The sequence below is a fragment of the Megascapheus bottae genome, chromosome 1 (genome assembly GCF_031878675.1).
Source record: "Megascapheus bottae isolate mThoBot1 chromosome 1, mThoBot2.hap1, whole genome shotgun sequence".
Classification (NCBI taxonomy): domain Eukaryota; kingdom Metazoa; phylum Chordata; class Mammalia; order Rodentia; family Geomyidae; genus Megascapheus; species Megascapheus bottae.
This window is the reverse complement of record NC_143509.1, coordinates 67745444-67772757: the sequence shown is the minus strand read 5'-3', so window position 1 is coordinate 67772757 and position 27314 is coordinate 67745444. Positions and strand designations below refer to the sequence as shown.

At 36.3% G+C, this 27314-nt stretch overlaps 1 protein-coding gene across 1 annotated transcript in view; it reads left to right on the top strand.

Annotated features, from left to right (window-relative positions):
- The window catches only part of Trat1 (T cell receptor associated transmembrane adaptor 1), a 31181-nt gene extending 7468 nt beyond the window's left edge, over positions 1-23713 (top strand). The window contains exons 2-6 of the mRNA XM_090332409.1: positions 2383-2493; positions 8269-8305; positions 14005-14066; positions 15283-15371; positions 22818-23713. Coding sequence (XP_090188535.1) covers positions 2383-2493; positions 8269-8305; positions 14005-14066; positions 15283-15371; positions 22818-23075 — 557 coding nt within the window. The 3' untranslated portion in view covers positions 23076-23713. The remainder of the gene's footprint in view (positions 1-2382; positions 2494-8268; positions 8306-14004; positions 14067-15282; positions 15372-22817) is intronic.
- The last annotated feature ends 3601 nt before the right edge of the window (positions 23714-27314 follow it).

Genomic DNA, 27314 nt, shown 5'->3' with positions numbered 1-27314 from the left:
TATATACTTGTATTGGAATATTACAGTGAAACCCATTTGTACAATTAATACAAACAAATTAAGTAATAAGTAAATAAGTGAAAGAATTAAAGAGCAAGAATCTCTATTAAGACATCATTCTTTTATTTCTATACTGTGCTATGAAGAGAGGAAAATTCGATCTTGGCTGTCAAGGGAACCAGCTTGCTGGTTTCCTTTAGCACAGTTACAGTTAAATTAACCAGGTGGTAAAGATAATATCAGTGTGGGGAAGGAGAGGACAAGAGAGCTGGGAGCCATCTGTTTCTTAACACTTGTCTTAAATATTCACAGTCTACCATTTGCTATAACAATCTATTCTTAGGAACCTCGTGAATAGATAAACCTGTGCAGAAAGTATCCAGTGGTGATTTCTGTAGTATTGCTTTTTGTTTTTTTTTAAATAGCATGTCTATTTTAGACAAATGGCTAGAAGAATTATCACAGCAAGCTAATTGAAAGGACCTCCAGGATATTGAAACAAAAGCCATATAACGAATGATTGTTGTCCTTAATGTACTATGTTGTCTCTCATCTCCTTTGCTGTCCCTTGGGTATCTCATATTGTTATAGTATCTCACTTTGTTATCTGATATATTGAATTTATTTGTATTTGGATATTTGAAATTTGATAGGGAATGGGGGAAAACCAAGACGGGTGGGGGGTGTGGGGGGGGAGGGAAATGGGTACCAAGACATGTGAAAGGGTATCAATGTATGTGAATTAATGCACCTTCTATCTGGCAAATATCATGTAACCCTTTTACTAATTACAATAAAATAAAAAAATTAAAAAATTAAAAAAAAGAAAAAGAAAAAAAAGAATTATCACAGAAACTCTGTAAAACTCCAAGCAGCCACTAAAATAATATATTAACATAATAAAGAATCCCTGAATATACTAAGTTTAAAAAAAAAAAAAAGCGAGAGAGGAGTCGAGTGCCAGTGATTCAAACCTATATTCCTAGTTACCCAGGAGGCTGAGATCTGAGGATAGCAGTTCAAAGCCAGCTAGGGCACAAAAAGTCCGTGAAACTTCTTTTTATTTTTCTTAATTTTATTATTGGGGTGATGTACAGAGGGGTTTCAGTTACATTCATCAGGTAGTAGGTACATTACTTCTTATCTCCAATTAACTGCTAGAAAACCCAAAGTGTCGCTGTGGCTCAAGTGGTAGAGCCATGGCCTTGAGCTGAAGAGCTCAGGGACAGCACCCAGGCCCCGAGTTGAAGCCCCACAACTGACAAAAAAAAATTTTAAAAAGAAAAGAAAAAAAAAGAAAGGACTAACTACCATCATATACCCCATTTAGTGAGACAACTGGGACTTTACATGAAGAATTGTGATCTCTGTTTCAGCTATTTTCACTTGCAAGTGATTTGCTCTTTCCAATCCTACTTATGTATTTAACATTTATGTCTCAACTTAGATGTTTTTGAGATTTTGAGGGCACAGGTTTTTCCTCTAATCTTTAATTTTCTAGTATAGGACATAGATCTGACCCGGATATTAACCAATATTGGTTGAATATATAAAAATATGTTGGATTACTAGTTACTTTTTTAAGTGTCAGCATATAATGTGGTCATATGACAACAGGAGTACTAATATATGTGAAATCAAGCTAATAATCAAATTTATGTAGCAATAACTATGAATTGTCACGTTCAACTGATAGATAAAAGCCTACACACTTCCTTTGATGTTTCTGAAATGAAAATAAAGATGACTTGAGGGGGAAAAGAAGCAATGTGAATTCTCCCCTATTAATAGAGCTCTAAATATATCAGAAAAAATTGTGACCAATCTTAACAAAATTGAGTTACTATGATTCCACATGATTGTAGTACCCAAGTACTTGGTACCCTGGATCTGGCTAGCAATACTTGGTACTATTAGGATCAGTAGTAATTTTTGAAAATAAAAAAAATTACATATAATTTTGGGCTGAAGATGAGAAGAATGAGAAAGTGATATGAGTCTTGATAATAATATTTTTGTTTATTTTTGAACTATTTTTGTAGTCACCACTTGCCATGTTTTATTACCCAGACTAAATTAATTTTCGTTTTATCAACACTAAAAATGTAAAAACCAAAACCAAAACCAAACAACAACAAAACCTTCGCTTCCTTTTGTCTGTACTAAATTTAAGGACTTATCACCAACACCTACTTTGAAATCTGCAAAAAGCCTTTGGATGTCAATGTTAAGAATTTCCCTGGACAAAGTTCAAATAAAAATGTAATACCAAAAAAGGAATTTCCCTGGAGCCTTTTGTCCATCTTTATAAACAATTGCAATGGTTTTAACTGTGACCAAAACAAATATGGAGTCATTTAATATGTTTGTTATTGTTTGCAGGAAACACTGGATGCCCCTTCTTTTACTGGGGACTTTTAGCCCTGTTGGGGTTGGCTCTGATTATATCTCTGATCTTCAACATTTCCCACTATATAGAAAAGCAGCAACAAGGTAAGACAGTTTGACAAATTGTTACATGGTACCTACTTGAGTGAGCACTATAGAGTTATTGGAAAAATCTAACTAAAGTAAGTCATTTCACAAAATGTACTCTAATAGGTCATTTTTTTTTAATTTTTAGAAATCTATTTGGTGGGCTTTTTTCACCCCAAGAGTTCTCTGAATTAGACATCCCCCAAAGATGTGGCCAGGAGGGATCACTACTACACTGTTGGTAGGAGTGTAAACTCGTCCAACCACTATGGAAAGCAGTATGGCAGTTCCTCAAAAGACTAAACATAGAACTCCCCTATGACCCAGCAATTCCACTACTTCGCATTTACCCAATCATCCAGAAGTAAGGGCATACTAAAGCCTAGCACAATGATGTTCATTGCAGCACTATTTACCATAGGAAAGATATGGAACCAACCCAGATTCCCCTCAGTAGATGATTGGATCAACAAGATGTGGTATTTATACACAATGGAATTCTATGCTGGGATCAGAAAGAATGACATCACCACATTTGTAAGGAAATGGAAAGACTTGGAAAAATCATTTTAAGTGGAGTAAGCCAGACCCAAAGCAACATAGGTTCAAAGATTTCCCCCATTTGTAATAATTAGTACACACCTAGGACTCTCCTAGCAGAGGATTATAATAGCTCAAAAACTAGATACATAAGGTCATATAGGATAAGACTAAATTAAAAGATCTCAAGGATATAGAAACAAGAGCTTTATCTTGAGTGATAGTTGTTCTTAATGTGCTGTTATTTCTCTTCTCTTTTTGCCCCTTGGTTAATCTCATATTGTTACTCTATCTGACCTTGTTACCTGGTATATTGTAAATCCATTTATTTGTTTATTCAAAATAGGAAAGAGAAGGGGGAAAACAAGATGATTGGATGAAGGTGGGAGGGGAGAAATGGGGACAAAAACATGAGAAGGGATATCCATGTGAGAGAAAGTAATGCACCTACTATCTGATGAATGTAACTCTAACCCTTCTATACATTACCCCACTGTTAGTGGGAGTACAAACTCGTTCAACCACTATGGAAAGCAGTGTGGCAGTGCCTCAAAAGGCTAAACATAGAACTCCCCTATGACCCAGCAATTCCACTACTTGGCATTTACCCAACCATCCAGAAACAAGGGCATACTAAATACACTAGCACAACAATGTTCATTGCAGCACTATTCACCATAGCAAAGATATGGAACCAACCTAGATGTCCCTCAGTTGATGAGTGGATCAACAAGTTGTGGTATTTGTACACAATGGAATTCTATGCTGCTGTCAGAAAAAATGACATCGACCCATTTGTTAGGAAATGGAAAGACTTAGAAAAAATCATATTAAGTGAAGTAAGCCAGACTCAAAGGAACTTAGGCTCAATGGTTTCCCTCATTTGTCATAATCAGTAGAAACCTTGGGCTCTACTAGCAGAGATCTGCAATAGAGCAAAATCTTGATACATAAGGCCATATAGTATGAAGCTAATTGAAAGGACCTCCAGGATATTGAAACAAAAGCCATATGACGAATGACTGTTGTCCTTTATGTACTATGTTATCTCTCATCTCCTTTGCTGTCCCTTGGGTATCTCATATTGTTACAGTATCTCACTTTGTTATCTGATATATTGAATTTATTTGTATTTGGTTATTTGAAATTTGATAGGGAAGGGGGGAAAACCAAGATGGGTGGGGGAGGTGGGGGGGAGGGTAATGGGTACCAAGACATGTGAAAGGGTATCAATGTATGTGAATTAATGCACTTTCTATCTGGCAAATATCATGTAACCCTTTTATTAATTACAATAAAAATATTTTTAAAAAAAAACAAAAGAAAATATCCCCCAAATTCAGCTTTCACTCTGACTTAGGGTACGTACTTAGAGAAGATTATGCCAGTAAACACGTTGCATCTTCCAACTGAACAAACCATAAAATTACAACCTATGCTGGAGTAACCATGAACATGAAGGTTCTGCTCCTGCATAGCAAGAACAGTGAAAAACAGCCATTTAAGACTCCACTCAAGTTACCCAGACTTCCCATGACCTGTCAGGTGCTCTGGCCTGCCTCAGGCTGGGGCAACATAGAAGGAATCTGGATAAGCAGGAGACAAGCTGGAAAAGCTTGTGAGTTAACACTCCCAGGGTGTAGGAAGGAAGACCAGGAAGATCACTGAAAACTTTTCCTTTGCAACAGAGTGTCCAGGAGTCGACCTTTATCTGAATGTGCCATAATTCAAACAGTGTGCAGTCCATCAACTGGCCCAGCCTTCACTCATAGTGAGTCTCTAATGCATGCAGCGTTGACTACATAGATAGGTAATCAAAAATGAAAGTTCAATATTGCTGAAAGTGTCTTCATAGCTCAAGCCAAGAAGCTCTTTGGAACAGAACCCTTGAGTGGCCCTAATTTTTTTTCTATTATAGAGGAAAATAAATAAAACTTATAAAATTGACTTCAACTCCTGTGTCCAAAAAAAAAAACTGTTTGAGGCTAACTTAGAACAATAATCAGACTAAAGGAAGTTTACTTGATCCTTTGAGGATTAATATCTTCAGTGATGATAATGCTAATATAAAATATGGAGAAGAAGACATGGCTGGTCTTGCTGATTTAAAAAAACAAAAGATGAATCCAAAGAGCGAGGACTCAATATCTGCATACCCAATGCTATGGACATGGTAATGGAAATATAAACATAACTACATAGACATAAAAACCTATGACTCTATAGACATAATATTTTATTTCATAAATTAATGTTTCTATGACATACAAGCCCTTAGCCTAATTTTGATTAAGTTCTAAATATTAAGTCCCAGTGATTGTAAATAGAGATTCCCTTCTTGAACACTCGTTTGTTAAAATATGATGTAAAAAAAAAAGATGAGAGGCACTAGAAAATGGAGATTGCACAGCAATTCAGCAGTCAAATCAAGGCTAGTGCTCTGCTTTTCAAATCCTCTCTCAGAGATGCTTTCTACATATACTTGAACACTGCTGATAAACTATCTTCCCCTAGAAACCCCAACATTCTTTTAGGATCTTTTTTATATCACTTCTAGGACTAGGGTAAAATTCTAGGTAAGCATTACTTTTCCATTAGCAATGATTTCCATAAATATTTTAAAAGTCAAATACATCTCAATCATAAAGCAACTGTAAAAATTGTATGCTACGAACATCTACAAAGCTCCCTTCTTTTTATAAGAAGAAAAATGTTAGCTGAGAGTAGTACATTTCCTTGTACAAAAGTTAAAAGGTCTGTGATTTAATTTCTTCATTGGGGTATTTTGTGAAGATGTGGTATTGATTGCAGGAATTAGAACATCATGTATATATATGCCATATTTGGCACTGATTCCAATAGCAATCCTTTTACAATCTTCATGGGGCTAGTAAATTAATGTCTTCCGTGTGAGTTCACTTTTCTAACTTAAACTCCATGTAAAATCTACCCGTTGTACTTTCACCCTACGTGATCATTTCCAAGCATGGGAAGTCAGGATGAATTTAGTCGCATTCAGGTATACTGAATACTAAAGAATGCTATCAACACAGCTTCTCCTGATAACCTCTCCAAATTCAAGTAATAAACCCCACCATTCCTCCTACTTGCACAAATGAGAAGTACTATCTTTCTCACCCTGAGTTCCAGATAGATTTGAGATTCGCTGTTCACTTCCTTCTTGTTCTGAGGTCTCCCTACATAGAGCGGCTAGCAGAGATTCTGTTCATCAACCAGCTTTTCTACCTCTTAGTCTGTGAATGCACTGCTTCTGAATATGGCCTCCCAGAATTTTCTGTTAACATCATTGTGCTATTCTTGTATCTAGAAAACTTGCAAGGCATGATTCCACCTTGGCCAATAGCCAGTGAATAAGTTTTGTTGGTGTGTTAAATACCTTACAAAAGAAAAATCTCCATCCAGCAGCAAGGTAGTATCTATCCATTTAATCAGATAGAAAAGATGAGCCTTTCTTGATTTTTTCTGAAGTTCTAAGTAGAGGCTTTTGAAATGAAGTTTCCTCTTCCTTCCCAAATACACCTTTCATTTCAATGTGATTCTTTGGTCAAATCTGTTCTTTATGAGAATTATATCTATTTCTTTTTCTAATAGAGATAGATTAGCTGTTTCCTCCTTTAACTCCAAAGAATATGATTTATCCAACTCCTCTGCTCTGATAAAAGGATAAAGAAATACATGATTTGGTCCATATATCAAAGTCCTATTGGAATAGCTCCCATTCTCCACAAAATGATGCCAATATTTCTCTGATCGTGCATGAAACATAATTCTGAAAGATTCCATTGTGCAGTTTAAGCAATGGACTGTGGTTTCTTGCTACAGTGTATTGTGCACAGAAGGATGAGCACTGCTGAGGAAAAGCATAAAAGCAAATGCATCACTTCCACCCTGCTGGGACCCTGACCACAAGTTTTGCACTGAATCACAGGTCAGGATCAGGAAAACTCACCTAGCTCCTCCTACACACACCATCTTGCACACTTGGCTGCTTTACAGCACAGGCTTGTAAATTTTGTTACTGAAATCACTAGGCAGTATTGGAATATGCCACATTTTTCAATATAAACTTCCAAACCCTTATGAGAGGGCAAGCTCTTTTCAGGAGCCTGAGCTTTCAGACCATTCTTAGCTATAACCTCTGAACTTTTCATTACTACTCCTTATTTAAAGAGATCAGTTTATTAACCTTCATAGAACTGTACAACCCAAATCACCCAAGCACTGATGGCCCAGCTTCAGATTACACGTTTAACAATTCTAAGAATAGCATGGAATATGGTGCCCTTGAACTTTTTAAATCCCCTTTCAATGTAGTTAGCCTTGATGGAATAATGTCCCTTACTCATTACTCACCTCTTCCCACTTTGTTTCAGTCTCCTGCTTTCCATCTAAGCGTCATGTTATTACACGTATCTTTTTTAGTGCTGTTTCTGTTGCCTTAGTGCACAAAGCTTTTTGGTCTTTCCCACTTCTTGTATGTTGGTGTTCAGATCCAGCTATTCTCTATTTCCCTTTTCAGAGTCATTCTTTATACATTATATGACTATTCTTTCCAAGCACAAACCTTCATGCTTCAAGTATTTTTCGTTGGAATGTCCATAGTATCTTTTCAAAGTACCAGTTGGACTGGGAAAATATTTTGTATCTATTATATCTTATCTTTTGAAGCAATGACGTTCTTTTTGTTTCCAGTCTTTTGTTTATTAGCATCAATTTTTTTACAGGGGCATTTCATTTAAAATTATTCCTTTATGAATACAATGCACCTGATTGGTCACTTCCTCCATTCTTCTCTGTCCCTAATCCCTTCCTCATTTAGTCTCAAGTTTCCCTGTTCCATTCTCACATATGTACAATTGATTGTTATTTGACTATGTGACTGTATTTCTTTCCTTTCTCTTCTCCACTTGCCCACCTCTCTCCCATTACCATACACAACAATGTAGTCAAAGCTTCTCTTTTGCAAGGTGTGGTGGCTCATGCCTGTATTCCTAGCTACTCAGGAGGCTGAGATCTGAGGACTACTGTTTATAGCCAGCCGGGGCACTAAAGTGTGTGATTCTTATCTCCAATTAACCACCAGAAAACCTGAAGTGGTGCTGTGGCTCAAGGGGTAGGGCAGTAGCCTTAAGCTGAAGAGCTGAGGGACAACGCTCAGGCCCAGAGTTCAAGCCCCATGAGTGACAAAAAATAAAAAGCTTCCCTTAATTTGTATGCTTATATATCTTTCAGGTAAAGTATACAGCTATCCAGATGACTTCATTCCAAGGTATGTTAAAAAGCAAATCAAATCTTACAAAATCTAACAAATAACAAATGCTATATTACTTATAGATTTGTGTCAGAGATGTTGTAGTTGGGTCCAAATCAAAAATTTTTTACTTTCTTCTGAAGAAGAGTAACTATAACACTGTTATTCATATTTCTTATTAATACATCCCAAGTCAAAGAAGATGAAGATAAAATGAGTTACTAGCCTGGCATGTACATTCAATGTAGAATTCTCATTAATTTCAGAAGTAGATATCCTATATTCTGATTCAGCATGAAGTTCAAAAATGAAATCTAATTTTTATATAAAATTGGACTATACTTCAGAATCTACAGGAGAAAAGAAAGTCTACTAGTACCTCATAAAATTTGAGATATGTTGCCATGGGTTGTAAATATGTGTAATCTGGGCAGAATAAATGGGGAATATACAAATTTGAGACCAGATTGAGCTACATAAGGAAATGATCTCAGAAAACACATATGTACACACACATACACTTTTTTGTGACTGCTAGTCAAGAGGGAAATGTAACAAATCAGTACTCTAAAATAACATTTCAGTTATGGATTATTTTAATATAATCAATCTAATAGTACTTTTATTCCTTTCTTCTTTTCTTTTTTTGTGGTGCTAGGGATTTAACCAGGGTCTCAAACATATTAGTCAAGTGCTGAACTAAAACTAAGCCCTAATATGACACTTTATTAAGAGAAATTTAAAAGAAGATCTTATATCATAGGAAAGTAGTTTTAGTTTGGGTATATTCTGATCTAGATATGTATATTCTACTGGAGAACCTTTTTTAGTAATTTTTTTTAAAAAAAGCAATCAAAATAAAAGGAATTTCCTAGGGATCTCTTCAGGATGGTAGGCTGAAAGAAAGACCTTTGCAAATGAGAGGTGTTTTCTAATTGGATAAGATAAACCTTTCTGACCTCTAAATAATCTTTAAAAAATAGTTGCTAGTGGTTCACAGCTGTAATCCTAGCTACTCAGGATGCTGAGAGCTGAGGATTGAAGTTCAAAACCACCAGGGGGAGGAAAGACCATGAATCTCTTATCTCAAATTAAACCCCCAAAACTTGAAGTGGAGTTGCTGCTCAAGTGGCAGATAGTAAGCCTTGAGCAAAAAAAGCTCAGGGACAGTACCCTTGCCTTGGGTTCAAGTCCCAAGACTGGTGTACACACACACACACACACACACACACACACACACACACACACACACACACACTCAAATGTCTCTAGAAGATTCCAGATCTGGGCTACATATAGATGACCTCACACACAAGATTATTGATTCTATGACTATTCTTAACTTTGAACTCATTGCTCGATATAATTCAAATTACTTAACTTCTTTAACCTGACATATTCTCTTTGGAATGTATTCATATTTATCCATATCACAAATTCTTGTTTGTTTCAAGAAATATGACAAAGAAAACCTGTATATTTACACAGTAGAAGGTAATGCATTCAGTGACTGATTTGATACTTGCCATTTGAAGGGCAATTAAGATGTAAATCACCTTGTATGGTGGTACATGCCTGTCATACCAACACCCAGGAGGCTACAGCAGAAAGATCATAAAGCCAAGGCCAGCATGAGAGAGTGAGAACCTATCTGAAAAAAAAGTTGCAGTGGAAGTCTTAACATTTCATTATGTAATAAATATCAAGTGTATGATTTTGGTATTAGGATGAGAGATATTGAAAAGGAAAATTGGTAAAATTCCAATTTTAGTGCAAAGAGACTCTTAACTGCATGTAAAATATAGAAAAAAAGTCTGATTTCTTATGTAGCAACAATCACAGTAGTAAAATATGAAAAGTTCTAAAATGCTAAAAAATATTAATAGTTTTAATGCTAGAAACTAGTATAAAACCAATAACTAAATGACAATAACCATTAATTGATTAATTAATAGAAATGAATTGACAATTTATAATAGAAATATGAAAAGTACCAAATTAATATTTTTCAAGGTCATTATGTAACAAGCTCAATAATTAACAAAGATCAAATTTCCCCTACAGGTAGGATTTCAAAGATAATCACTATATTTATGACTAGAAATAAAAGTTCAAATCCTTATGCCTGCTGTATCTTTGGCTGCACATTTGTTACTTGCCTGAGCCCATTAAGACATCAGGAAGGCATACAATGAGCTAGCCATGTAAAGTGAGTTTGTTACTTACACAAAATCCTCAAATTCAGTATGAGCTGATTTGTCAAGGCTCATCTTCTTGTGTCCTACTTGTACAGAATCTAAGTAATTTAAAAGTATTTCACTATAATGAACATTATAAGTGAAATGAACTCCAAGATATGAAAACAAGAGGTTCTTGTGTGTTGCTGTTTGTTGTTTTTCATGTACGGTGTGCAGTTATTTCCTTTTTCTTTCCTTTTGTTTTTCCTTTGGCTTATCCCCTGTTGTCACTGTATTTGAGATTGGTACACCATATCGTGCATATACCTTTATACATGAATTGGGGTAGGGAAGGAGACCCACAAAAGAATGAGACAAAGGACAAGGGCAAATCAATGCTCACCAGACAACATGTAGGAAGGAAATGAACTTGACAACAAAGAAAAACAAAGGAGGCAAGGGAGGGGTAACAATGTTCAACAAGAAATGTACTCACCTTATGCCTGTAATTGTAACCCCTCTGTACATCATCTTGACAATAAAAATTAAATTACAAAATAAAATAGAAGTTAGAAAAAAAACCCTTAAATGGGAACCATTTAAAATTACAATGAAAACACAAAGATTTTGGACAATATTATTTTATTTTTGCCATTTCTGGGGCTTGAACTCAGGGCTGAGGCACTGTCCTTGGACATACTTGGGGGGGGGCAAGTATAGTGCTATGCCACTTGATCCACAGAACCACTTCTGACTTTTTCTGTGTATGAGATACTGAGGAATCAAACCCAGGGCTTTGTGCATGTGAGGCAAGCACTCTACCAGTAGGCCATGCTCCTGGTCCCAAAATGTTGGAGTATCAAGAAGTGTACTATTAGCTCAAGGACCATTTCCAACTTACTTAGAGGAAGGGAAGTCTGATATGGTCTCAAAACTCAGAGGAACATTAACCTCTGAGCTTTCAGGTTACTTAGTTATTTTAAGGAATAATTACTATACTCTTCCAGGTAAAACACTGTCAAACATTTATTCTTGCAGTTTATTACAAATTTGCAATAAGCTGGAGCTATTTGACATTGCTAAGTAAAACTACATTTAATTTTTTTGGCTAGGCAATTGCTACTGCATCACAGTTTATTTGGAGTGATTAATCACTTGACACTTGCCTGTGGACACAGAGCATTGCATTATAAATCACATCTTATTTTCATTCATAGCGAATAAAACAATATTCATTTTTTAGACATGATTTATCATTTGTAGGTTGTGTCTGCTATCTATGTGGGCTTGGAAAATGGATGGGCTGTATTATTAAAAAGTCTTCGCCTTTTACTATTCTATTCCATGCATATGTAGGGGGAAAAATCCATGAGCAAGGATAGTACCATATCCCAATATTAAGCTGTACTGACTCACTGGATGGAAAGAAAGATTACAGATGAGTTTCTTTATCAACATATAAGTCACATATGAGCCAGCATCTGGACTTTTCAAACCATTTCACGTGGGCAACATTTGAGCTTGTATTTTTTTTTAAGGATACTACTTATTATGTGGATTCTGTCCTCTTTAAGAAGCAGCATGAGTAATATCCGTAGTGCTATGAGTTTCTTTTTCTTTTGATACAATTCCTTGTAATTCTCAGTAACATATAAACTCCAAGTGAAAATTCATTCTCACTATTTATTACCGTCTCTGTTCCCAGCCTGGTAGGATAACAGTCTAGTGACAATGGCAGGCTGCCTATTATAATGATAACATTGTATATACAAAGCTGGAAGGTAATTTAATTAAAGAGGAGGAACAAATAGCTATGTATTTTTTTACCAGTTCTCTTGACTAGAGATGCACAAATCTATTGTCCTACCATGATATTCTATGCTACTTTCCTCCACCCTTGGAATTATATCACCTCTTCATTACTTCCTCATGATATGGACAAAGACAGAACTGTAAAATCAAATTTCCATCTCAATCTGATCACTTCTAAGTCCTGATTGCTTATCTTTGGACAAGTTAACATCTGAGTTTTTAAATTCTTTATAAGTATAAAAGGTATAAGCCCGTGCATATCATAGGATCATCCTGAGAGTTATATGAGCTCTGGTATAAAGTTTTCACATCTAATTAGTGCTCAAATTATGCATGTAATTAAGAAACAAACATTATTTTATTTGAATACAAGTCTTCCCCTCTGTAAAGTGGAGACTCATAACATCATTTTTCCAGAATTTCCCTGAACTTTCCATAGTGGGTTTGTAAAACTCTAGTCCAGCATCCCCTGCAGTCAGCCATGGAACCTAGTACTCCATCTCCCAGCCCGAGTATCCTTAGGGAACACAGCTTGTTTTCATTGCTGTCGTTTGGAAACACAGAAAATCTTTATTTGCCATAAAAGGCAAATGTACTCATCCCATTCACCAACAGCTTTACAAATCACAAACATGTAGAATTCACATCATAAGATATATAGCACATATATATATTATATAGATACAATAAGCTATAACACATACATGGGGAAAATGTGTCTTTAACTCTATTGGCTCTAATAATGATTTAATCAATTGACATTATTTACTGAAGATATCTTTAACACAATGAAATAAATCATGAATTATAACACTCAACTCATATATCAATTCAAATGAAATATATTATTTGTTTATTATATAGCAAGTTTAACACCTTAGGGTTTGCAAAATAAATATTCTATTTTACTGAAAATCTCTTGTGCTTCCTCCTTATCACTGAACATGAATAGAAAAGCATCTACTTATGGCAACTTACTTAGGAGACTTTAAGAGCCATTTCAGAGTGATATTGGGAATTGGTATAAGAGTCAGTATAGATACATGGTTAAGAGGGAAATGGGGACCAAGACATGAGAAATGGTATCAATGTACATGAATTAATGTACCTTCTATCTGGCAAATATAATGTAACCCTTCTATTAATTACAATAAAAATATATGAAAAAAATAAATACTCCCCCCCAAAAAGAATATACACAACATAGATTATAATCCTAACTACCATTCAATAATCTTGTGACCCTGAAGCAAGTTACATGAACTCCATATGCCTCATATTGCTTGTCTATAAGGATGGAGGGCCTGCCTCAAATAACAAATATCTGAAATGTACTTCAATAGCACCTGAGACATGATAATCCTGAATAATGACATAATATCATTATTCCTTAAAAAGAATGTTCCAATTTTTTCATTTTTCACACACAAACAGAGATATAGACACACATATTCACATGAACAGATGCATGAATTAACTCTAACTTGACTAAGTACATATATTTTCAATAGTTCATTCAATATTCAGTTCAAATGGGAAATTGAATTTTTAATTTATTTTTTAATTTTATTTTTTATTGTAGGGGTAATATATAAAGGGATTACAGTTATATTCGCCAGATAGTGAATTTTTAATTTCTACTCACTAATTGACTAACAATTACTACTAAGAAACTTTACTATATATAAAATAAACTCTAATAAAGAAAACAATTTCTCTTTGTTATAGGAGTGATGAATATGATATTGAAGACATTCCAATTTATGGTAACTTAGATGGTATAGTTCCAGGTAAGTTTATTTTTCCATAAGTAAAATAAACTGACAATAATTTAAACCCCATTTAATTACACAGAGAATTTGAAGTAACTCTTTTTTGAAAAATCACATTTAAATATCACAGTGAAAATCATAAATTCAAATATGTTTCCAAAGGCATGCATGGTAAATTGCAATGTGATATAGAGTGTAAATCAACCTCGAGTCTTTCCATAGTCCATTTCTTTTACTCTAATCATATTAGGAATGCAGGAAGATTCTGTCACCATGAACTGTAACACACACAGATCTCTACAAAATAAAGCTATTTCTAGAACAGAAAATTATTCACAGAAACACGGCTCTGTATACAAAAACATATACAATGAACAATAAACTTTAATTTTCTGTGTTTTAAATTGTTCTCTTTAAGTGGTGAACCTGAGATCAGATTGATGGCAGGTGAGGAGTAAAAATCAAATTATCCTTGCATGTTTATTTTGTTGGCCTTATATAACAAGTGCTCTTCAACTTCCAACATCCGTTATTCCTTGAACCTTTTAAACCAACTAAAACCAAAACACTCTAAATCCCTCAAATGAAGCAACCTTGATCTTACACAATGAGGGACAGGATCACCCTTCCACTACAATTCACTGTGGGGTCCTTCTGGATGTCTGTGTCTCAAACACGTGCTAAGTACATATGACTACATATCAGGACAATATGGACTCCATCTGAATTTAGAAATTTGGGAATTTTCTAGGATTCAAAGTTTTATTTCATTTTGACTTTCCTTCCATTGCAAAATATCTAGTGTAACAAATCAAAAAGTCTTTTGGCAGGAATATACTTATAAGATTGCCTATTAATCTTTTACCTAGGTTGGTCTTAGTATTTTTTTTCAGGTTATGACTGAAAAGTTGACTATATCCTCACAATAAACTTTTGTACATTTAAAGTCCAAAAAAGAGCTGAAACTGCCATGTTCTGTAACTAGAACATTATCATGATTTATCTTTAACCTATGATTTTTTTTTGTCCTATCGTTAATCCCATGGAGAAAAATTCTGAGCTGCAGGCCACATTTTGTACTTCTTGAATGTCCATGCATGTCCACAGATCACTAGTTAAGTGATTCTTGAGGGTTTCATATTTACAGAGAAATGTTATTTGGATCATGTCTTTTTATTCATACCAGCCTCTTTCATGTTTTCCTCTGTAAATTGCCATCTTTTCCACTTCCAAGAACCCATGGATGAAAATTGCTATGAACAAATGAAAGCCCAACCACAGAGATCTGTAAATGACAAGAAAGAAGAAGCCCCACCTGCAAAGGTGAGCGCAGTTTTCTTTATTAAAACTGAACTTCAGCCTGTATCAAAGTGCATGGCATGAGAAATTTATAGCCTGAATGAAATGTTAAGTTCCAGACCTGTGTTGTGGGGTAACTCAGAGATGTAAATCATGCTGAAATACACATGCAAAATTATATTTAATTAGAAAGGCAATAGATTTGAAGGGAGAGTTTAATTATTCCTAATCAGTTAAGCTTTTTTTCTTTCAGATCATAACTTTTCTGTGTATCATAAAGATAGATAGATAGATAGATAGATAGATAGATAGATAGATAGATAGATAGATATAAACTGACACTTGTATAGTGCTCACCTACATTGTGAATGAAGGAAAGAGTGAGGAAGGGAGGAAAGGGAAGATACCTCTATTTTATTTTATTTCATTTTATTAACACTGAATCCTATGTCAAATGTCATATTGTACAAACATTCAAGAAAAAAATTTCTACATGCAATCACTGGTGCATAAATTTAACAACATAAATAAAATTAAGCTGAGTCTTTGTCATAGATACATATTGATTTATATAATATAACATCAATATATATCTATAGAATACATATCCTATCATAGACCCATATAGATATATTTATATCTCCAAATTCATTTCTATGACTTGGAGTACCTGAGAATTGTATCAAAGCTCTTGTATTGTTTGGATCTAATAATCACATATCAAGGAGACCATGCACCTTTTGTTCCTTTGGTCTTGACGTATCTCACTCAACATGATTCACTCTAGTTTCATCCACTTCCCAGCGAATACCATTATTTTATCTTGTCTGGTGGCTATGTAGAATTCTAGTGTATATATGTACCACATTTTTGGTATGCATTCATCTGTACTGGGGCATCTGAGTTATTTCCATCTCTTGGCTATTGTGAACAGTGTAGTGATGAACATGGCTGTGCAGGTGTCCTTATCATAGCCTGGGTTATGATGCTCAGGGTAGATGCCTAGGAGTGGTATGGGTGAATCATAGGAAAAGTCTTATGTTTAGTTTCTTGAAGAACTTCCAATCTGTTGTATGGTTGGTGAAGATCTTCTCCCACTCTGTAGGCTTCCTGATTAGTTTACTAGCTATGTCCTTTGCCATACAAAAGCTCTGCAGTTTAATGCAGTCCCACTTATCCAGCCTTTCTCTGATTTGTTGTGATTCTTGGTCCTTTTTAAGAAAGTTTCGACCTGTGCCAAGGTCTAGTGTAGCTCCTATTCCTTCTTGTAAAGTTTTCAGAGTGTCGGCTTTTACCCCCAGGTCTTTGATCCATTTGGAGTTAATTCTAGTACAGGGTGACAAGGAAGGATCCAACTTTAGTTTTGTGCAGGTGCTTAACCAGTTCTGCCAGCACCACTTGTTGAAGAGGCTATCTTTCTTCCATTCTATTTTTTTGGCTCCCTTGTCAAAGATTAGGTGGCCATAGGTCTGTGGTTTAATATCTGTGTCCTCAGTTCACTTCCGTTGGTCTTCAGGACTGTTCTTGTGCCAGTACCAAGCTGTTTTGATAATTATAGCTCTGTAATAGAGTCTAAAGTTTGAAATTGAAATTCCTCCTGCGCTGTTCTTTCTGCTAAGAAGTGTTTTTGCTATACAGGGTCTTTTATTATTCCATATGAAATTTTGAATTGCCTCTTCTATTTCTTTAAAGAATGACATTGGGATATTGAAGGGTATTGCGTTGAATTTGTAGATAGCCCTTGGCAAGATTGTCATTTTCACGATATTGATTCTTCCAATCCAGGAGCATGGGAGGTTTTTCAATTTCCTTGGTTCTGCTTTAATTTCCTTTTTCAGGGTTTTAAAGTTTTCATCAAAAAGGTCCTTTACAGTCTTAGTTAAGCTAATTCCTAGGTACTTTATTTTCTCTGAAGCTATTGCAAAAGGAGTTGCTTTCCTGATTGTTGCCTCATTCCTCTCACTGTTGGCGTAGAGGAAGGCAGTTATTTTTAAGGGTTAATTTTATAGCCTGCTACCCTTCCAAAGTTTTGAATCAGCTCAAGGAGCTTGGGAGTAGAGTCTATAGGATTCTTTAAATACAGAGTCATGTCATCTGCAAAGAGGAAGAGTTTCACTTCCTTGTTCCCTATTTGGATTCACTTTATGCTTGCTTCTTGCCGTATTGCACTGGCTAGGAATTCTAAAACTATGTTAAAGAGGAGTGGAGAGAGGATCCTATCTTTGGCCTCTGTTGATCCAGTTCAGAATATAATGTGGCGGTGGGAGGTCCTTTTCTGGTCAGGTTTGTTTGGGTTTCTAAAAGCTTCTTGTATCTGGATGGGCCTGCCCTTCTGGATATTTGGGAAGTTCTCTGAGATGATTCCCTGAAGTATATTTCCAATACCATTGACCTCTTTTTCTAGACCCTCCTCAATACCAATTAGCCTTAAATTAGGCTTCCTAATTGTATCTTGGACCTTCTCATAATGTTTTCTCATGTTTCCTAGATTTGAATTGACTCATTTTCTGTTCTTTCTCTATAACAACTAAATTATCTTCAACCCCGGAAACTCTCTTCTGCATTGTCTAACCTGCTATCAAAGCTATCTACTTTATTCTTCATCTCCCTTGCTTCTAATTGCTCATTTTTGATGGCTTGCATCTCTTATTTTAGATCATGTATGGATTTCTTTAGCTCCTTTATTTCCATTTGAGTGGTTAGCTCAGCAGCTTTATTCTCTTTGGACATTTGTTGGAGTTCAGTCACCTTTTTGTTTGTGGATTCTATGAATTCGTCCATTTTTCTTTGAAAAACCTTTATTATGGCCTCCTTTATGGCTTCCCCTTTTTCACATATCACCTTGTTTAGGGTTTTCTCTTGTACAGCTGTGGCTTCCTCCCTTATCTCTTTCTGTTTTCACATTTTTCATTAATGATGTTTATCAATTCATTTGTATAGCACTTGGAAGGCTCTCCTCTAGATTTGCCACTGACTGCTCCACTGCCTGTTTATGTTGGGTGGGAGATGCTATTCCTTGATTTGACATTTTTCTTGAGTTTCTTGTTCTGCCCATTTGAGGATGGGAGCAAGATTAATACTAAACAAGATTATAATTTTTCAGATATAACTAACCTAGACCTTTTTAGTTGGCTGACAATAGATATTAGCTCTTTTAGATTGGTAATAACACTCTTTCTTTTTGTTCACTTACATACAAATCTAATATAATCACAGATGACCAAGTTATGACCAAAACAATAAGCCCCTCAATCCAATCTCTATTGTATTTAAGTCCCTCTGGACCTAGAGTATAATTGAACACCTAGATACACAGCATTGCTCAACAACCATCAAATGTAGATCCATGCATTATAAGAACTGAAGGATGAACAGAGGACCAGAGATAGAAAAATAATATGAAAGATGACAAGGGAGGTAGGAAAAGAATAATACAGGAGTGTAAGAATATTATAGTAATGAAGAAAGGGTATCGTGTAAGGATAACTGACCTAAGGTGATAGACAGGTAGAGTATTTGTGTAGAAAGTTTAGATTAACTTAGATAAAACTTATCAAAATAAGAAGAGTAATAAGAAGAATATATAGAGAAATGAGAGAGGTTGATATAGGAGATTTCAATGATACCAGTTTAAGAAAGAAAAGAAAAAAAAGAGAAAAAAGAAACAAAACAGCAACAAAATAAAAGAGAACAGAACACACACACATACACACACACACACACACACACACACACACACACACACAACAAAAACAAACAAACAAAAAAAAAAGAAAAAGAAAAAAAAAGAATAAAGGTCGGGGGAGATTCCTCACTGTTCTGAGTTCTTACCCAAGAGATACTAGGGTTGAGAATCCGGAGTTTAAAAAGCAGCTGACTGTATTAATATGGATATTGTTTTTATTCAAACTGTACCCAGAGCTGTCACTGTGTTTCTAGGAACAACCACAGTGACAGCAGGATTGCGGGAAAAGAGAGGAGAAAAAAGGAAAAAAAAGAAAAAAAGGAATGAATCATAACATTAGAAAAAAAGGTGTAGGTTAAATGGCAAAGGGAAAAATAAGAACATTTAAAAATGCAAATGAAATGGGGTAAAAAAATTTAAAAAGGGTATTCTTCAGGTTTTTTTTTTTTTTTTTTTGGTGGGGGGAGAGGTTAGGAAACTTGTGTCTCCACTAAATTCGGGATCTAAACACTTCACAAAGTCTTTTTCTCTTGTGATTTGGCTTTGCGGTTTTTGGGATCAGATTGCTTGTTTGGTAGAACAAAGCTGAAAGATCCGAGGGCGGCTTTGTTTACCAGGTCTGCAGGTGGTGCAGGGGGATGGACTTCAGCAGAGCTGGGGCCTGATTTCTGACTAAGGGATCTCTGGGAAATCCTTTGCCCTATAGGTTGGTGGTGCTGTCAGCAACACCTCTCAGGCTCCAATTGCTTTGGCCTGGGTGGTTGCCAGCAGTCAGGATGGCCCTGCTCTCAGCTGGTGGGGGAGGGGCTCCGTCCCAATGCCATTCTGTGAACAGAAGTGGAAACTTCTCGGAGCTACTCACAAATTGCTGGATTCTCTGGTTCTGTGCAGCTGGCAGGTCCATGCACGGCCAGGTGTTGGCTCTGGGCTCACGCAGCTCTGTGTGGCTCTGACTGCAGCTGGCGGGTCTGCGCTGCTGTGGAGCGCTGTCTCTGCTCTGATTCAGAAGAGCCTTTGTCTCCCGGCCCCTCTGCGGCGGAGCTCCAAGCTGTCTTTTCGCTCTGCTATTCTTCCTTTTTTTCCTCTCTGCCTGAGTTCTCTGTGGTCCTAAAGCTTACTTAGGATCAATTTCTGTTAGAGGACTGTCTCCTGCACTGCCAGTAAAAGAATCTTGGCAGGAGCTCAGTACGTCTCACCTTGAACCTCTGCCATCTTCCACCGATCTCAAGTCTTCTGTTTTATAATTGATATATTCAAAGCCACTACCTAGAAAATTAGTCTTTATTCTACTACATTCTCCTTATAAGTTTAGTTTCACACATTAGAAGTAATTTCTTTATAATTGTTCAATTTCATTTTATTAGAATAATCATGATATACATAGTTAATTACTATGATACTTGGTTGCACTGATCATTCACAAAAAGAGATGTATGGTATTAACATAAATAATTAACTAAAAGTTAGACATTAGCCAAAGTCATTTGAAAATGATGTGTGTAGCTCAAAAACCCTAATTCCAGTCAGTCAGTTACTATGAGCAACCAACTCATTAAACCACTATGGAAAATGGAATACAAAAATCAGTCCACAAGAGTTACCATAGCCTAGAAAATTTGAAGATAACAAGTCTGAGTTAATTTATGTTATTTTTATTTCTGACTAGTCTCTTCATTTCTGTATCAGAGGCATCCTTTCTTCTTTTCACATTAATACTTTTACAGCTTCAATTTATTTAATTTTCCATTCAAAATACATTGTACTCATAAACTGACATGTTGAATTGAAACCCCTATGTACAACTACTTAAAGATAATAAAAATAAAACAATAATATTTTCCCTTTTTATCTTTAAATGTATGAATCAGCCTTTTTTCATATATTTTTATTGTAATTGATAGAAGGGTTATATTATATTTGCCAGATAGAAGGTACATTAATTCACGTACATTGATACCCTTTCTACTGTCTTGGTCCCCATTTCCCTCCTGAATCAGCCTTTAAAACATCATCTAATTGTCTCTGGTGAAACCACATGCCCTCTCTCAGGCCACTCTTATTACCGGGTCTAGATCTCAGGCTTAGTCTTGCTTCCCCTGGGGTACAGTGTGGTAATTAACACAGTCTCTCCAGTACCCATTATAGAAGACTTTACTAAAGAAAGGATGGGAGTTGATCAAAAGAAGAACTATAGAACAATGTGCTACAAGGACAAAAAGGTATCCACTCATTTCTGGTATGAGTGCTTTTCAACTTGAACTGATTTCTTCCTATCCATTCTGGCAAACCCTTAGCAGACAAGAGCATCACGTATGTACAGTTAACAGTGAATTACACAGCTTGCAGGAACATGTTTTCATATGGAGAAATAGAACGACAATGGGAGTCTTAAATGGCAGTCAGGTAAGTGGAGAGTGTTACCATTACACTTCTAAAACTTAAAACTACAGAAAAAAAAATGGAGCCTTTTATGAGTACCACTAAAATGAACATTTGGGGGGTGAGGGTCATGGGGCTTGAACTCCGCCTGGGTGCTGCCACTGAGCTCTTCAGCTCAAGGCTAAAACCCTACCCTGAGCCAAGCCCCACATCCCATTTTCTAGAGGTTAATTGGAGATCAGAGTCTCAGGTCCTTTTGTGCCCAGGCTGGCTTTGAAACTTGATCCTCAGATCTCAGCTTTCTAAGTAGCTAGGATTACAGGTGTGAGCCACCATGCCCAGCAAAATGTGTATCTATTAAGCATTTATAAAGTAGAACTTCTGATTTGTAACTTCCACTCATTTATGTTGTCCTTAGGATTTTATTCCAGTCACTGGAAAGAATATAGAGCAAGAAATGCCACAGATAAAGTAAAATCTAAAATGACTGTGTATTTTGAATATAAAAAGGAATGGAAAAACTGGACACTGGTGTTCACACAGTGATCCTAGCTCCTCACTAGGCTGAAATCTGGGGATGATGATTTGAAGTCAGGCTGGGCAGGAAAGTCTATGAGATTCTCATCCCCAAACTAACCACCAAAAAGCCAGAAGCAGAACATGGCTCAAGTAGTAAAGTGCTAGACTTGACGAAAATTCAGGGACAGCACCCAGGTCCTCAGTTTCTAAGTTCAAGCCACAGGACCAGAAACAAACAAACAAACAAGCAAACAAAAGGAAATAATGAGAGAAAAAAAGGAAAAGAAAAAAATCAAAATTTCCCCCTTAAACATTTTTTAAATTTTTATTGTCAGGGTGTTATACAGAAGGGTTATAGTTATATTCATAAAGTAATGAGTACATTATTTCTTAAACATTTTTACCCCTTCTTACATTCTCCCTCCCCCTTCCCAGCTGTAAAGTTCATTTCCAGTGTATTGCCTTGTGAATATTGCTGTTACATTGGTTCACCCTTTGTCATTTGTCTTATTATCTTGCTTTTCCCTTTCACTTCCCTAATTCAAATAAACAAATGTATGTAAAATACACCAGGTACCAAATCAAATACAGTAACAACAGGGGATAAACCATAGGGGAAAAAAAGAAAATAAATAACTGCACATAGTATATTAGAAACAACAACCACCTCCATATCCTGGAGTTCATTTTGCTTAGCCTCATCCTATAAAGATGTTGAGCTATGATCCTCTGCTAGGAAATCTTGAATTCATTATTGAATTTCATTCTGTCGGCTTGACAAATGAAAAATAAAACAACACTTGTTTTTCACAGACCATAGAATTTTCCAGAGACAATAAAACCTAACAGACTAACAATGAAAAATTAACATATCTTTCTTTTTTTAGGTAGCTGCTGAATCACAGATATGCTACGCCTCACTTAATCACAGCTACAAGGGGAAACGCAGAAAGCCCAGGAAACAGAACATTTGCTTGTCAGAAAGGGATACAAATGAGCAACTACCTGCACCGGATGCCAGTGTTTTGAGAACCAACTTGGTAGATACTTGCTCACCAGAAAACCAGGCAGAAGAGGAAAATATTCATGATGATCCCGTCAGACTGTTTGGGTTGATCCGTGCTAAGAGAGAACCTATAAACTAAATCGATTGTAATCTAGTTCCGTGGCAATGCTTTTGTTGGAGAAGAGAGCAGTGCAGCTGAAGGAATGCCTCCTGTTAGTGCTGGCCTAGTATTTGAGAGAACCTACTTCAAACCCTATTACCACCAAAAAAGAAAAAAAAAGCCTCATTATGAAAAGGCAAAGTGATAACCTGACAATTTCTTGGTAGAATGATGGTTTACCTCACTAGAGATTATGTCCAGGTGCATTAAATGTAATGATATAATAAGTTATAGAAATTTAGTTAAAATGTCTAAGAAATTAAAGTCTTGTTTGTAAATAGTTTAATAACAAATTCAGATATTTTCAATAATACTTGATAAGGGAATAACAATACCTAATATGGAAAAAATACTTGATATGGAATAAAAAGTTCTGGAACTTGAACTTGGAGCTTAAGGTTAGCACTTACGATGAGAGCCGAAATTCTACTTCTGTCTTTTTTAATGGTTTTATTAAATATAAGAGTTTCATGGACTTTCCTGCCCTGGATGACTTTGAACTGTGATCCTCAGAGCTTAGCCCCCTGAGTAACTAGGATTGTAGGCATGAGCCACTGGTACCCTGCAAGGAAATAAATAACGTTTAAAGTATAAATATGTTCACGAATATGTTGACCAAAAATAGAAGTAAATGATTGGAAAACAAAGACCTTTCCCTCTTCCACCAGTGTGAAACACTTTATAATTAGAAGAAATTTGGGATCAAAAGTTATAAGGAGCATAGTCTCCTGTTCTTGATTTTTTCGGGATATGTGCTGTATCACATTTGTTAATTTGCATGTGCTGAATCATCAATCATTTCTGAAATCAACTTGACTATGTCCTATAATCTTTCCCATGTGCTTTTGAATTGTGTTGGAAAATATTTAATTGAGAAATATTTTATCTGTCCTCATTAAGGAGACTGTCCTATAATTTTCTTTTATTTTTTATTTTTATTTTTTTTTAATTTTTGCCAGTCCTGGGCTTCAGCTCAGGGCATGAGCACTGTCCTTGGGCTTTCTCAAATTCAGAGCTCTACCACTTGAGCCACAGCACCACTTCTGGCTTTTTTCTATGTATGTGGGACTGGGAAATTGAACCTGGGTCTTCGTGCATGCTAGGCAAGCACTCTACCACTAGGCCAAACTCCTGGCCCCTCTTGTTTGTTTTTGTATTTTTTTTTTCTATTACCTTGCCTGATTTGGGTATCAGACCTCACTCATTTCATACAGTGAGTGCGGTAAATACATTTCTTTCTCAATACTGTGCAATAATTTGAGGAGAGTTGGTGCTGATGCTTTATTAAACGTCTGTAGAGGGCTGGGAGTTTGGCCTAGTGTTAGAGTGCTTGCCTAGCATGCATGAAGACCCAGGTTCAATTCCTCGGTACCCCACATACATAGCAAAAAGCTGGAAGTGGTGCTGAGGCTCAAGTGGTAGAGTGCTAGCCTTGAGAAAGTCCAAGGACAGTGCTCAGGCCGTGAGCTCAAGCCCAGGACTGGCAAAAAAAAAAAAAGGCTGTAAAATTTGGCAGTGAATTCATCCAGTCCTTAACTTTTCTTTGTTTGGTGTCTCTATTCCTGCCACTTTGAGGTTTAAAGTGGTTAATATCTACTTGGGTCACTCAGGCAGGTCATAAAAGTCTAGGAAGTTTACATTTTTTGTAAATTTTCCAATTCATTAGCATATATGTTTTCAAAGTCTTTCTCAAAAATCATTAGGATTTCATTAACGTATTTCCTATTGGTTCTTTGAATTTCACTATTTGTTGTGATAACCCTTGTATTATTTCTAATTAATTTTATTAATTTAGGCCCTTCTCTCCTTTAGGAGGGTTTGTAAGGCAAAGAATTTGTTGATTTTTTTTTCTTTTCATTGTATTGTTTTTTAGTCTTGGTTTTTACCAATGTTTTTCTTGATTGTTATTATTTCTTTCTACCTAACAAGAAGGTATTTGGCTTGTTCTTGCTTTTCTAAGAGCTTAAGGTCCATCGTTGATACATTGAGATACTTGTTTTAATAAGGTAGGATCTTTATATAGCAATGTTTCCTTTTAGTACTGACATTGTAGCTCCCAAAGGCACTGCTAAGTAGTTTTCATTTTCATTTGATTCTGGGATTCAAAAAAATTCTTCCTCCACTTATTTCTTTAATGATCCACTCATCATTCAGGAGTATATTCTTGAGTTTCCACCTATTTGAAACTTAAATAGGTGGCTTCTTTTTTCTATGGCTTCTTTTCCCTGTTGTTTTCAAGTTTTATTCCACTGATAAAACACAGGGAGTAATCTTTATGTTATTATGGTTGAGAGACATGCTTTATATCTTCAAATATTACCTGTTTGGAGAAAATTCCATGGGTTTCTAATCAAAATATATATTCTGATACTGCTAGATAGACTCTTCTATAGATGTTAACTCCATTTGATCTACATTACCATTTAGTTATAACGTTTTCTCATTATTTTTCTGTACGAAATCTACTTCTATGAGTGCATACTGAAGTCACCAAGTATTATGTGTGCTTTTTTGTCCCAGTAGCATTGCTGACATTCTGTGTATGAATATTTACAATTGTTATCTCCTATTGATGGATTGTTCCCTCTATTACAATGAAGTGAGATTCTTTGTCTTTTCTGACTAATTTTGCTTAAAAGTTTGTTGGACCACATATAACTAGTATGGCCACTTCTCTGATTTCCATATGCTTGGAAAATATTTTTTATCCTTTCATGTCAAGCTTTCTTCTTCTGTGCCACATATAGAAGCTTCCTTTCTTTATGTTCTGGAAGCCACTCCCTGAGACAGAGGAATTTTTAGTCTATGGGTCAGCTGACTTTTCACTTGCTTCACAGCACATCCTCAACTCTTAGAGAGTTTTTTGATAGTAGGAAGAACAGACAGAGCTCCATGATCCATATGAGTGGTGCAGAAGTAAGGGAATCGGCTACCTTGCCTGGAGATCTAGGTCCTTTTAACCCCTCTCCATCAATTCCTCACCCCGTGGAAGATAACACAGAAGACCCAGAGCCTGTGCTCGAACTCCCATCACGGTGTGGAAGCAAGTCCCCAAAGCCAGAAGACTGCCATCGTCTGCACAGTGAACATCCTTCCAGCATGGGTTGGGTGGGGTCCTGTTCTCTGGTAGTATCGAGATAATACCAAGGAAGATTCGCACAGTTTTAAAGAGTTTATTTCGTAAAAAGAAAGTAAAGGCGGGGCGGGGAGCGTGGCCTTGTGGTAGAGTGCTCGCCTGGCATGCACCAAGCACTGGGTTCGATTCCTCGGTACCACATACATAAAAAAAGCCCGAAGTGGTGCTGTGGCTCAAATGATAGAGCACCAGCCTTGAGAAAACCCAAGGACAGTGCCCAGGACTTGAGTTCAAGCCCCAGGACTAGGCAAAAAAGAAAAAAGAAAAGAAAAGGACACTCAGAAGAATCAGCAGTGGGGCTCAGAAACCCGGTTGTTTCACTGTGTGGTGTTGAGCTGTTGCTTAATGTTGCCTCTCTTCTCCCCTACTTTCTCAACTCCCTTCAGGCAATCTGTCCGATTATGGTTGGTACTTTTGAGTCAGGTGCAGTGGCCACAAGATGGCTGGCTGAGCTGGGCTCATGATTGGTTTGTTTGAAACAGGTCAGACCCTCTCTTGGGTGGTGGTCTGAGAAAGGTAGATTTAGCCTAGGCGTGACTGGACCCAAGACTCTCCCCCTGGGTGCCAGCTTGTTAGAGGGCTGGCCTGGGTTATGGCAAGACCCAAGACCACCCTCCCCTTGGGTGGTGACCACAGTGGGTGAGAAAAAGGAAAACTGCCCTAATTTGTTTGCTGAGTTCCTTCCATTTCTCTTGATGCGTAACTCCACCTTCTCCATTTAGGAGCCCAGTTTACTACCGCTAGGCTTCTTTCAGCTAGGACTTATCAGAAAATTTCCTCCAAGCATGAACTCAGAGCCAGAGGAGGCTCCTTTTATTTACAGTAATTCATACCTGAAATCTCAGCCCTTGGGTGATTGAGGCAGGAAGAGCTCACATTGAAGACCAGCTCCTACTACACAGCAAGACTGTGTTGGGGAGAAAAAAGGGGAAAAAAAAACCAGAAGAAAAAATTGTAAGATATATTTTCAATAGTCACCTACATTAAAAAACTGAAACAACTTTTTGGTAATTTATACTTCAAGTATTGTCTAATCTTATTGTCAAATTATAGAGGACCATACCACTATCCAGACCGTCACT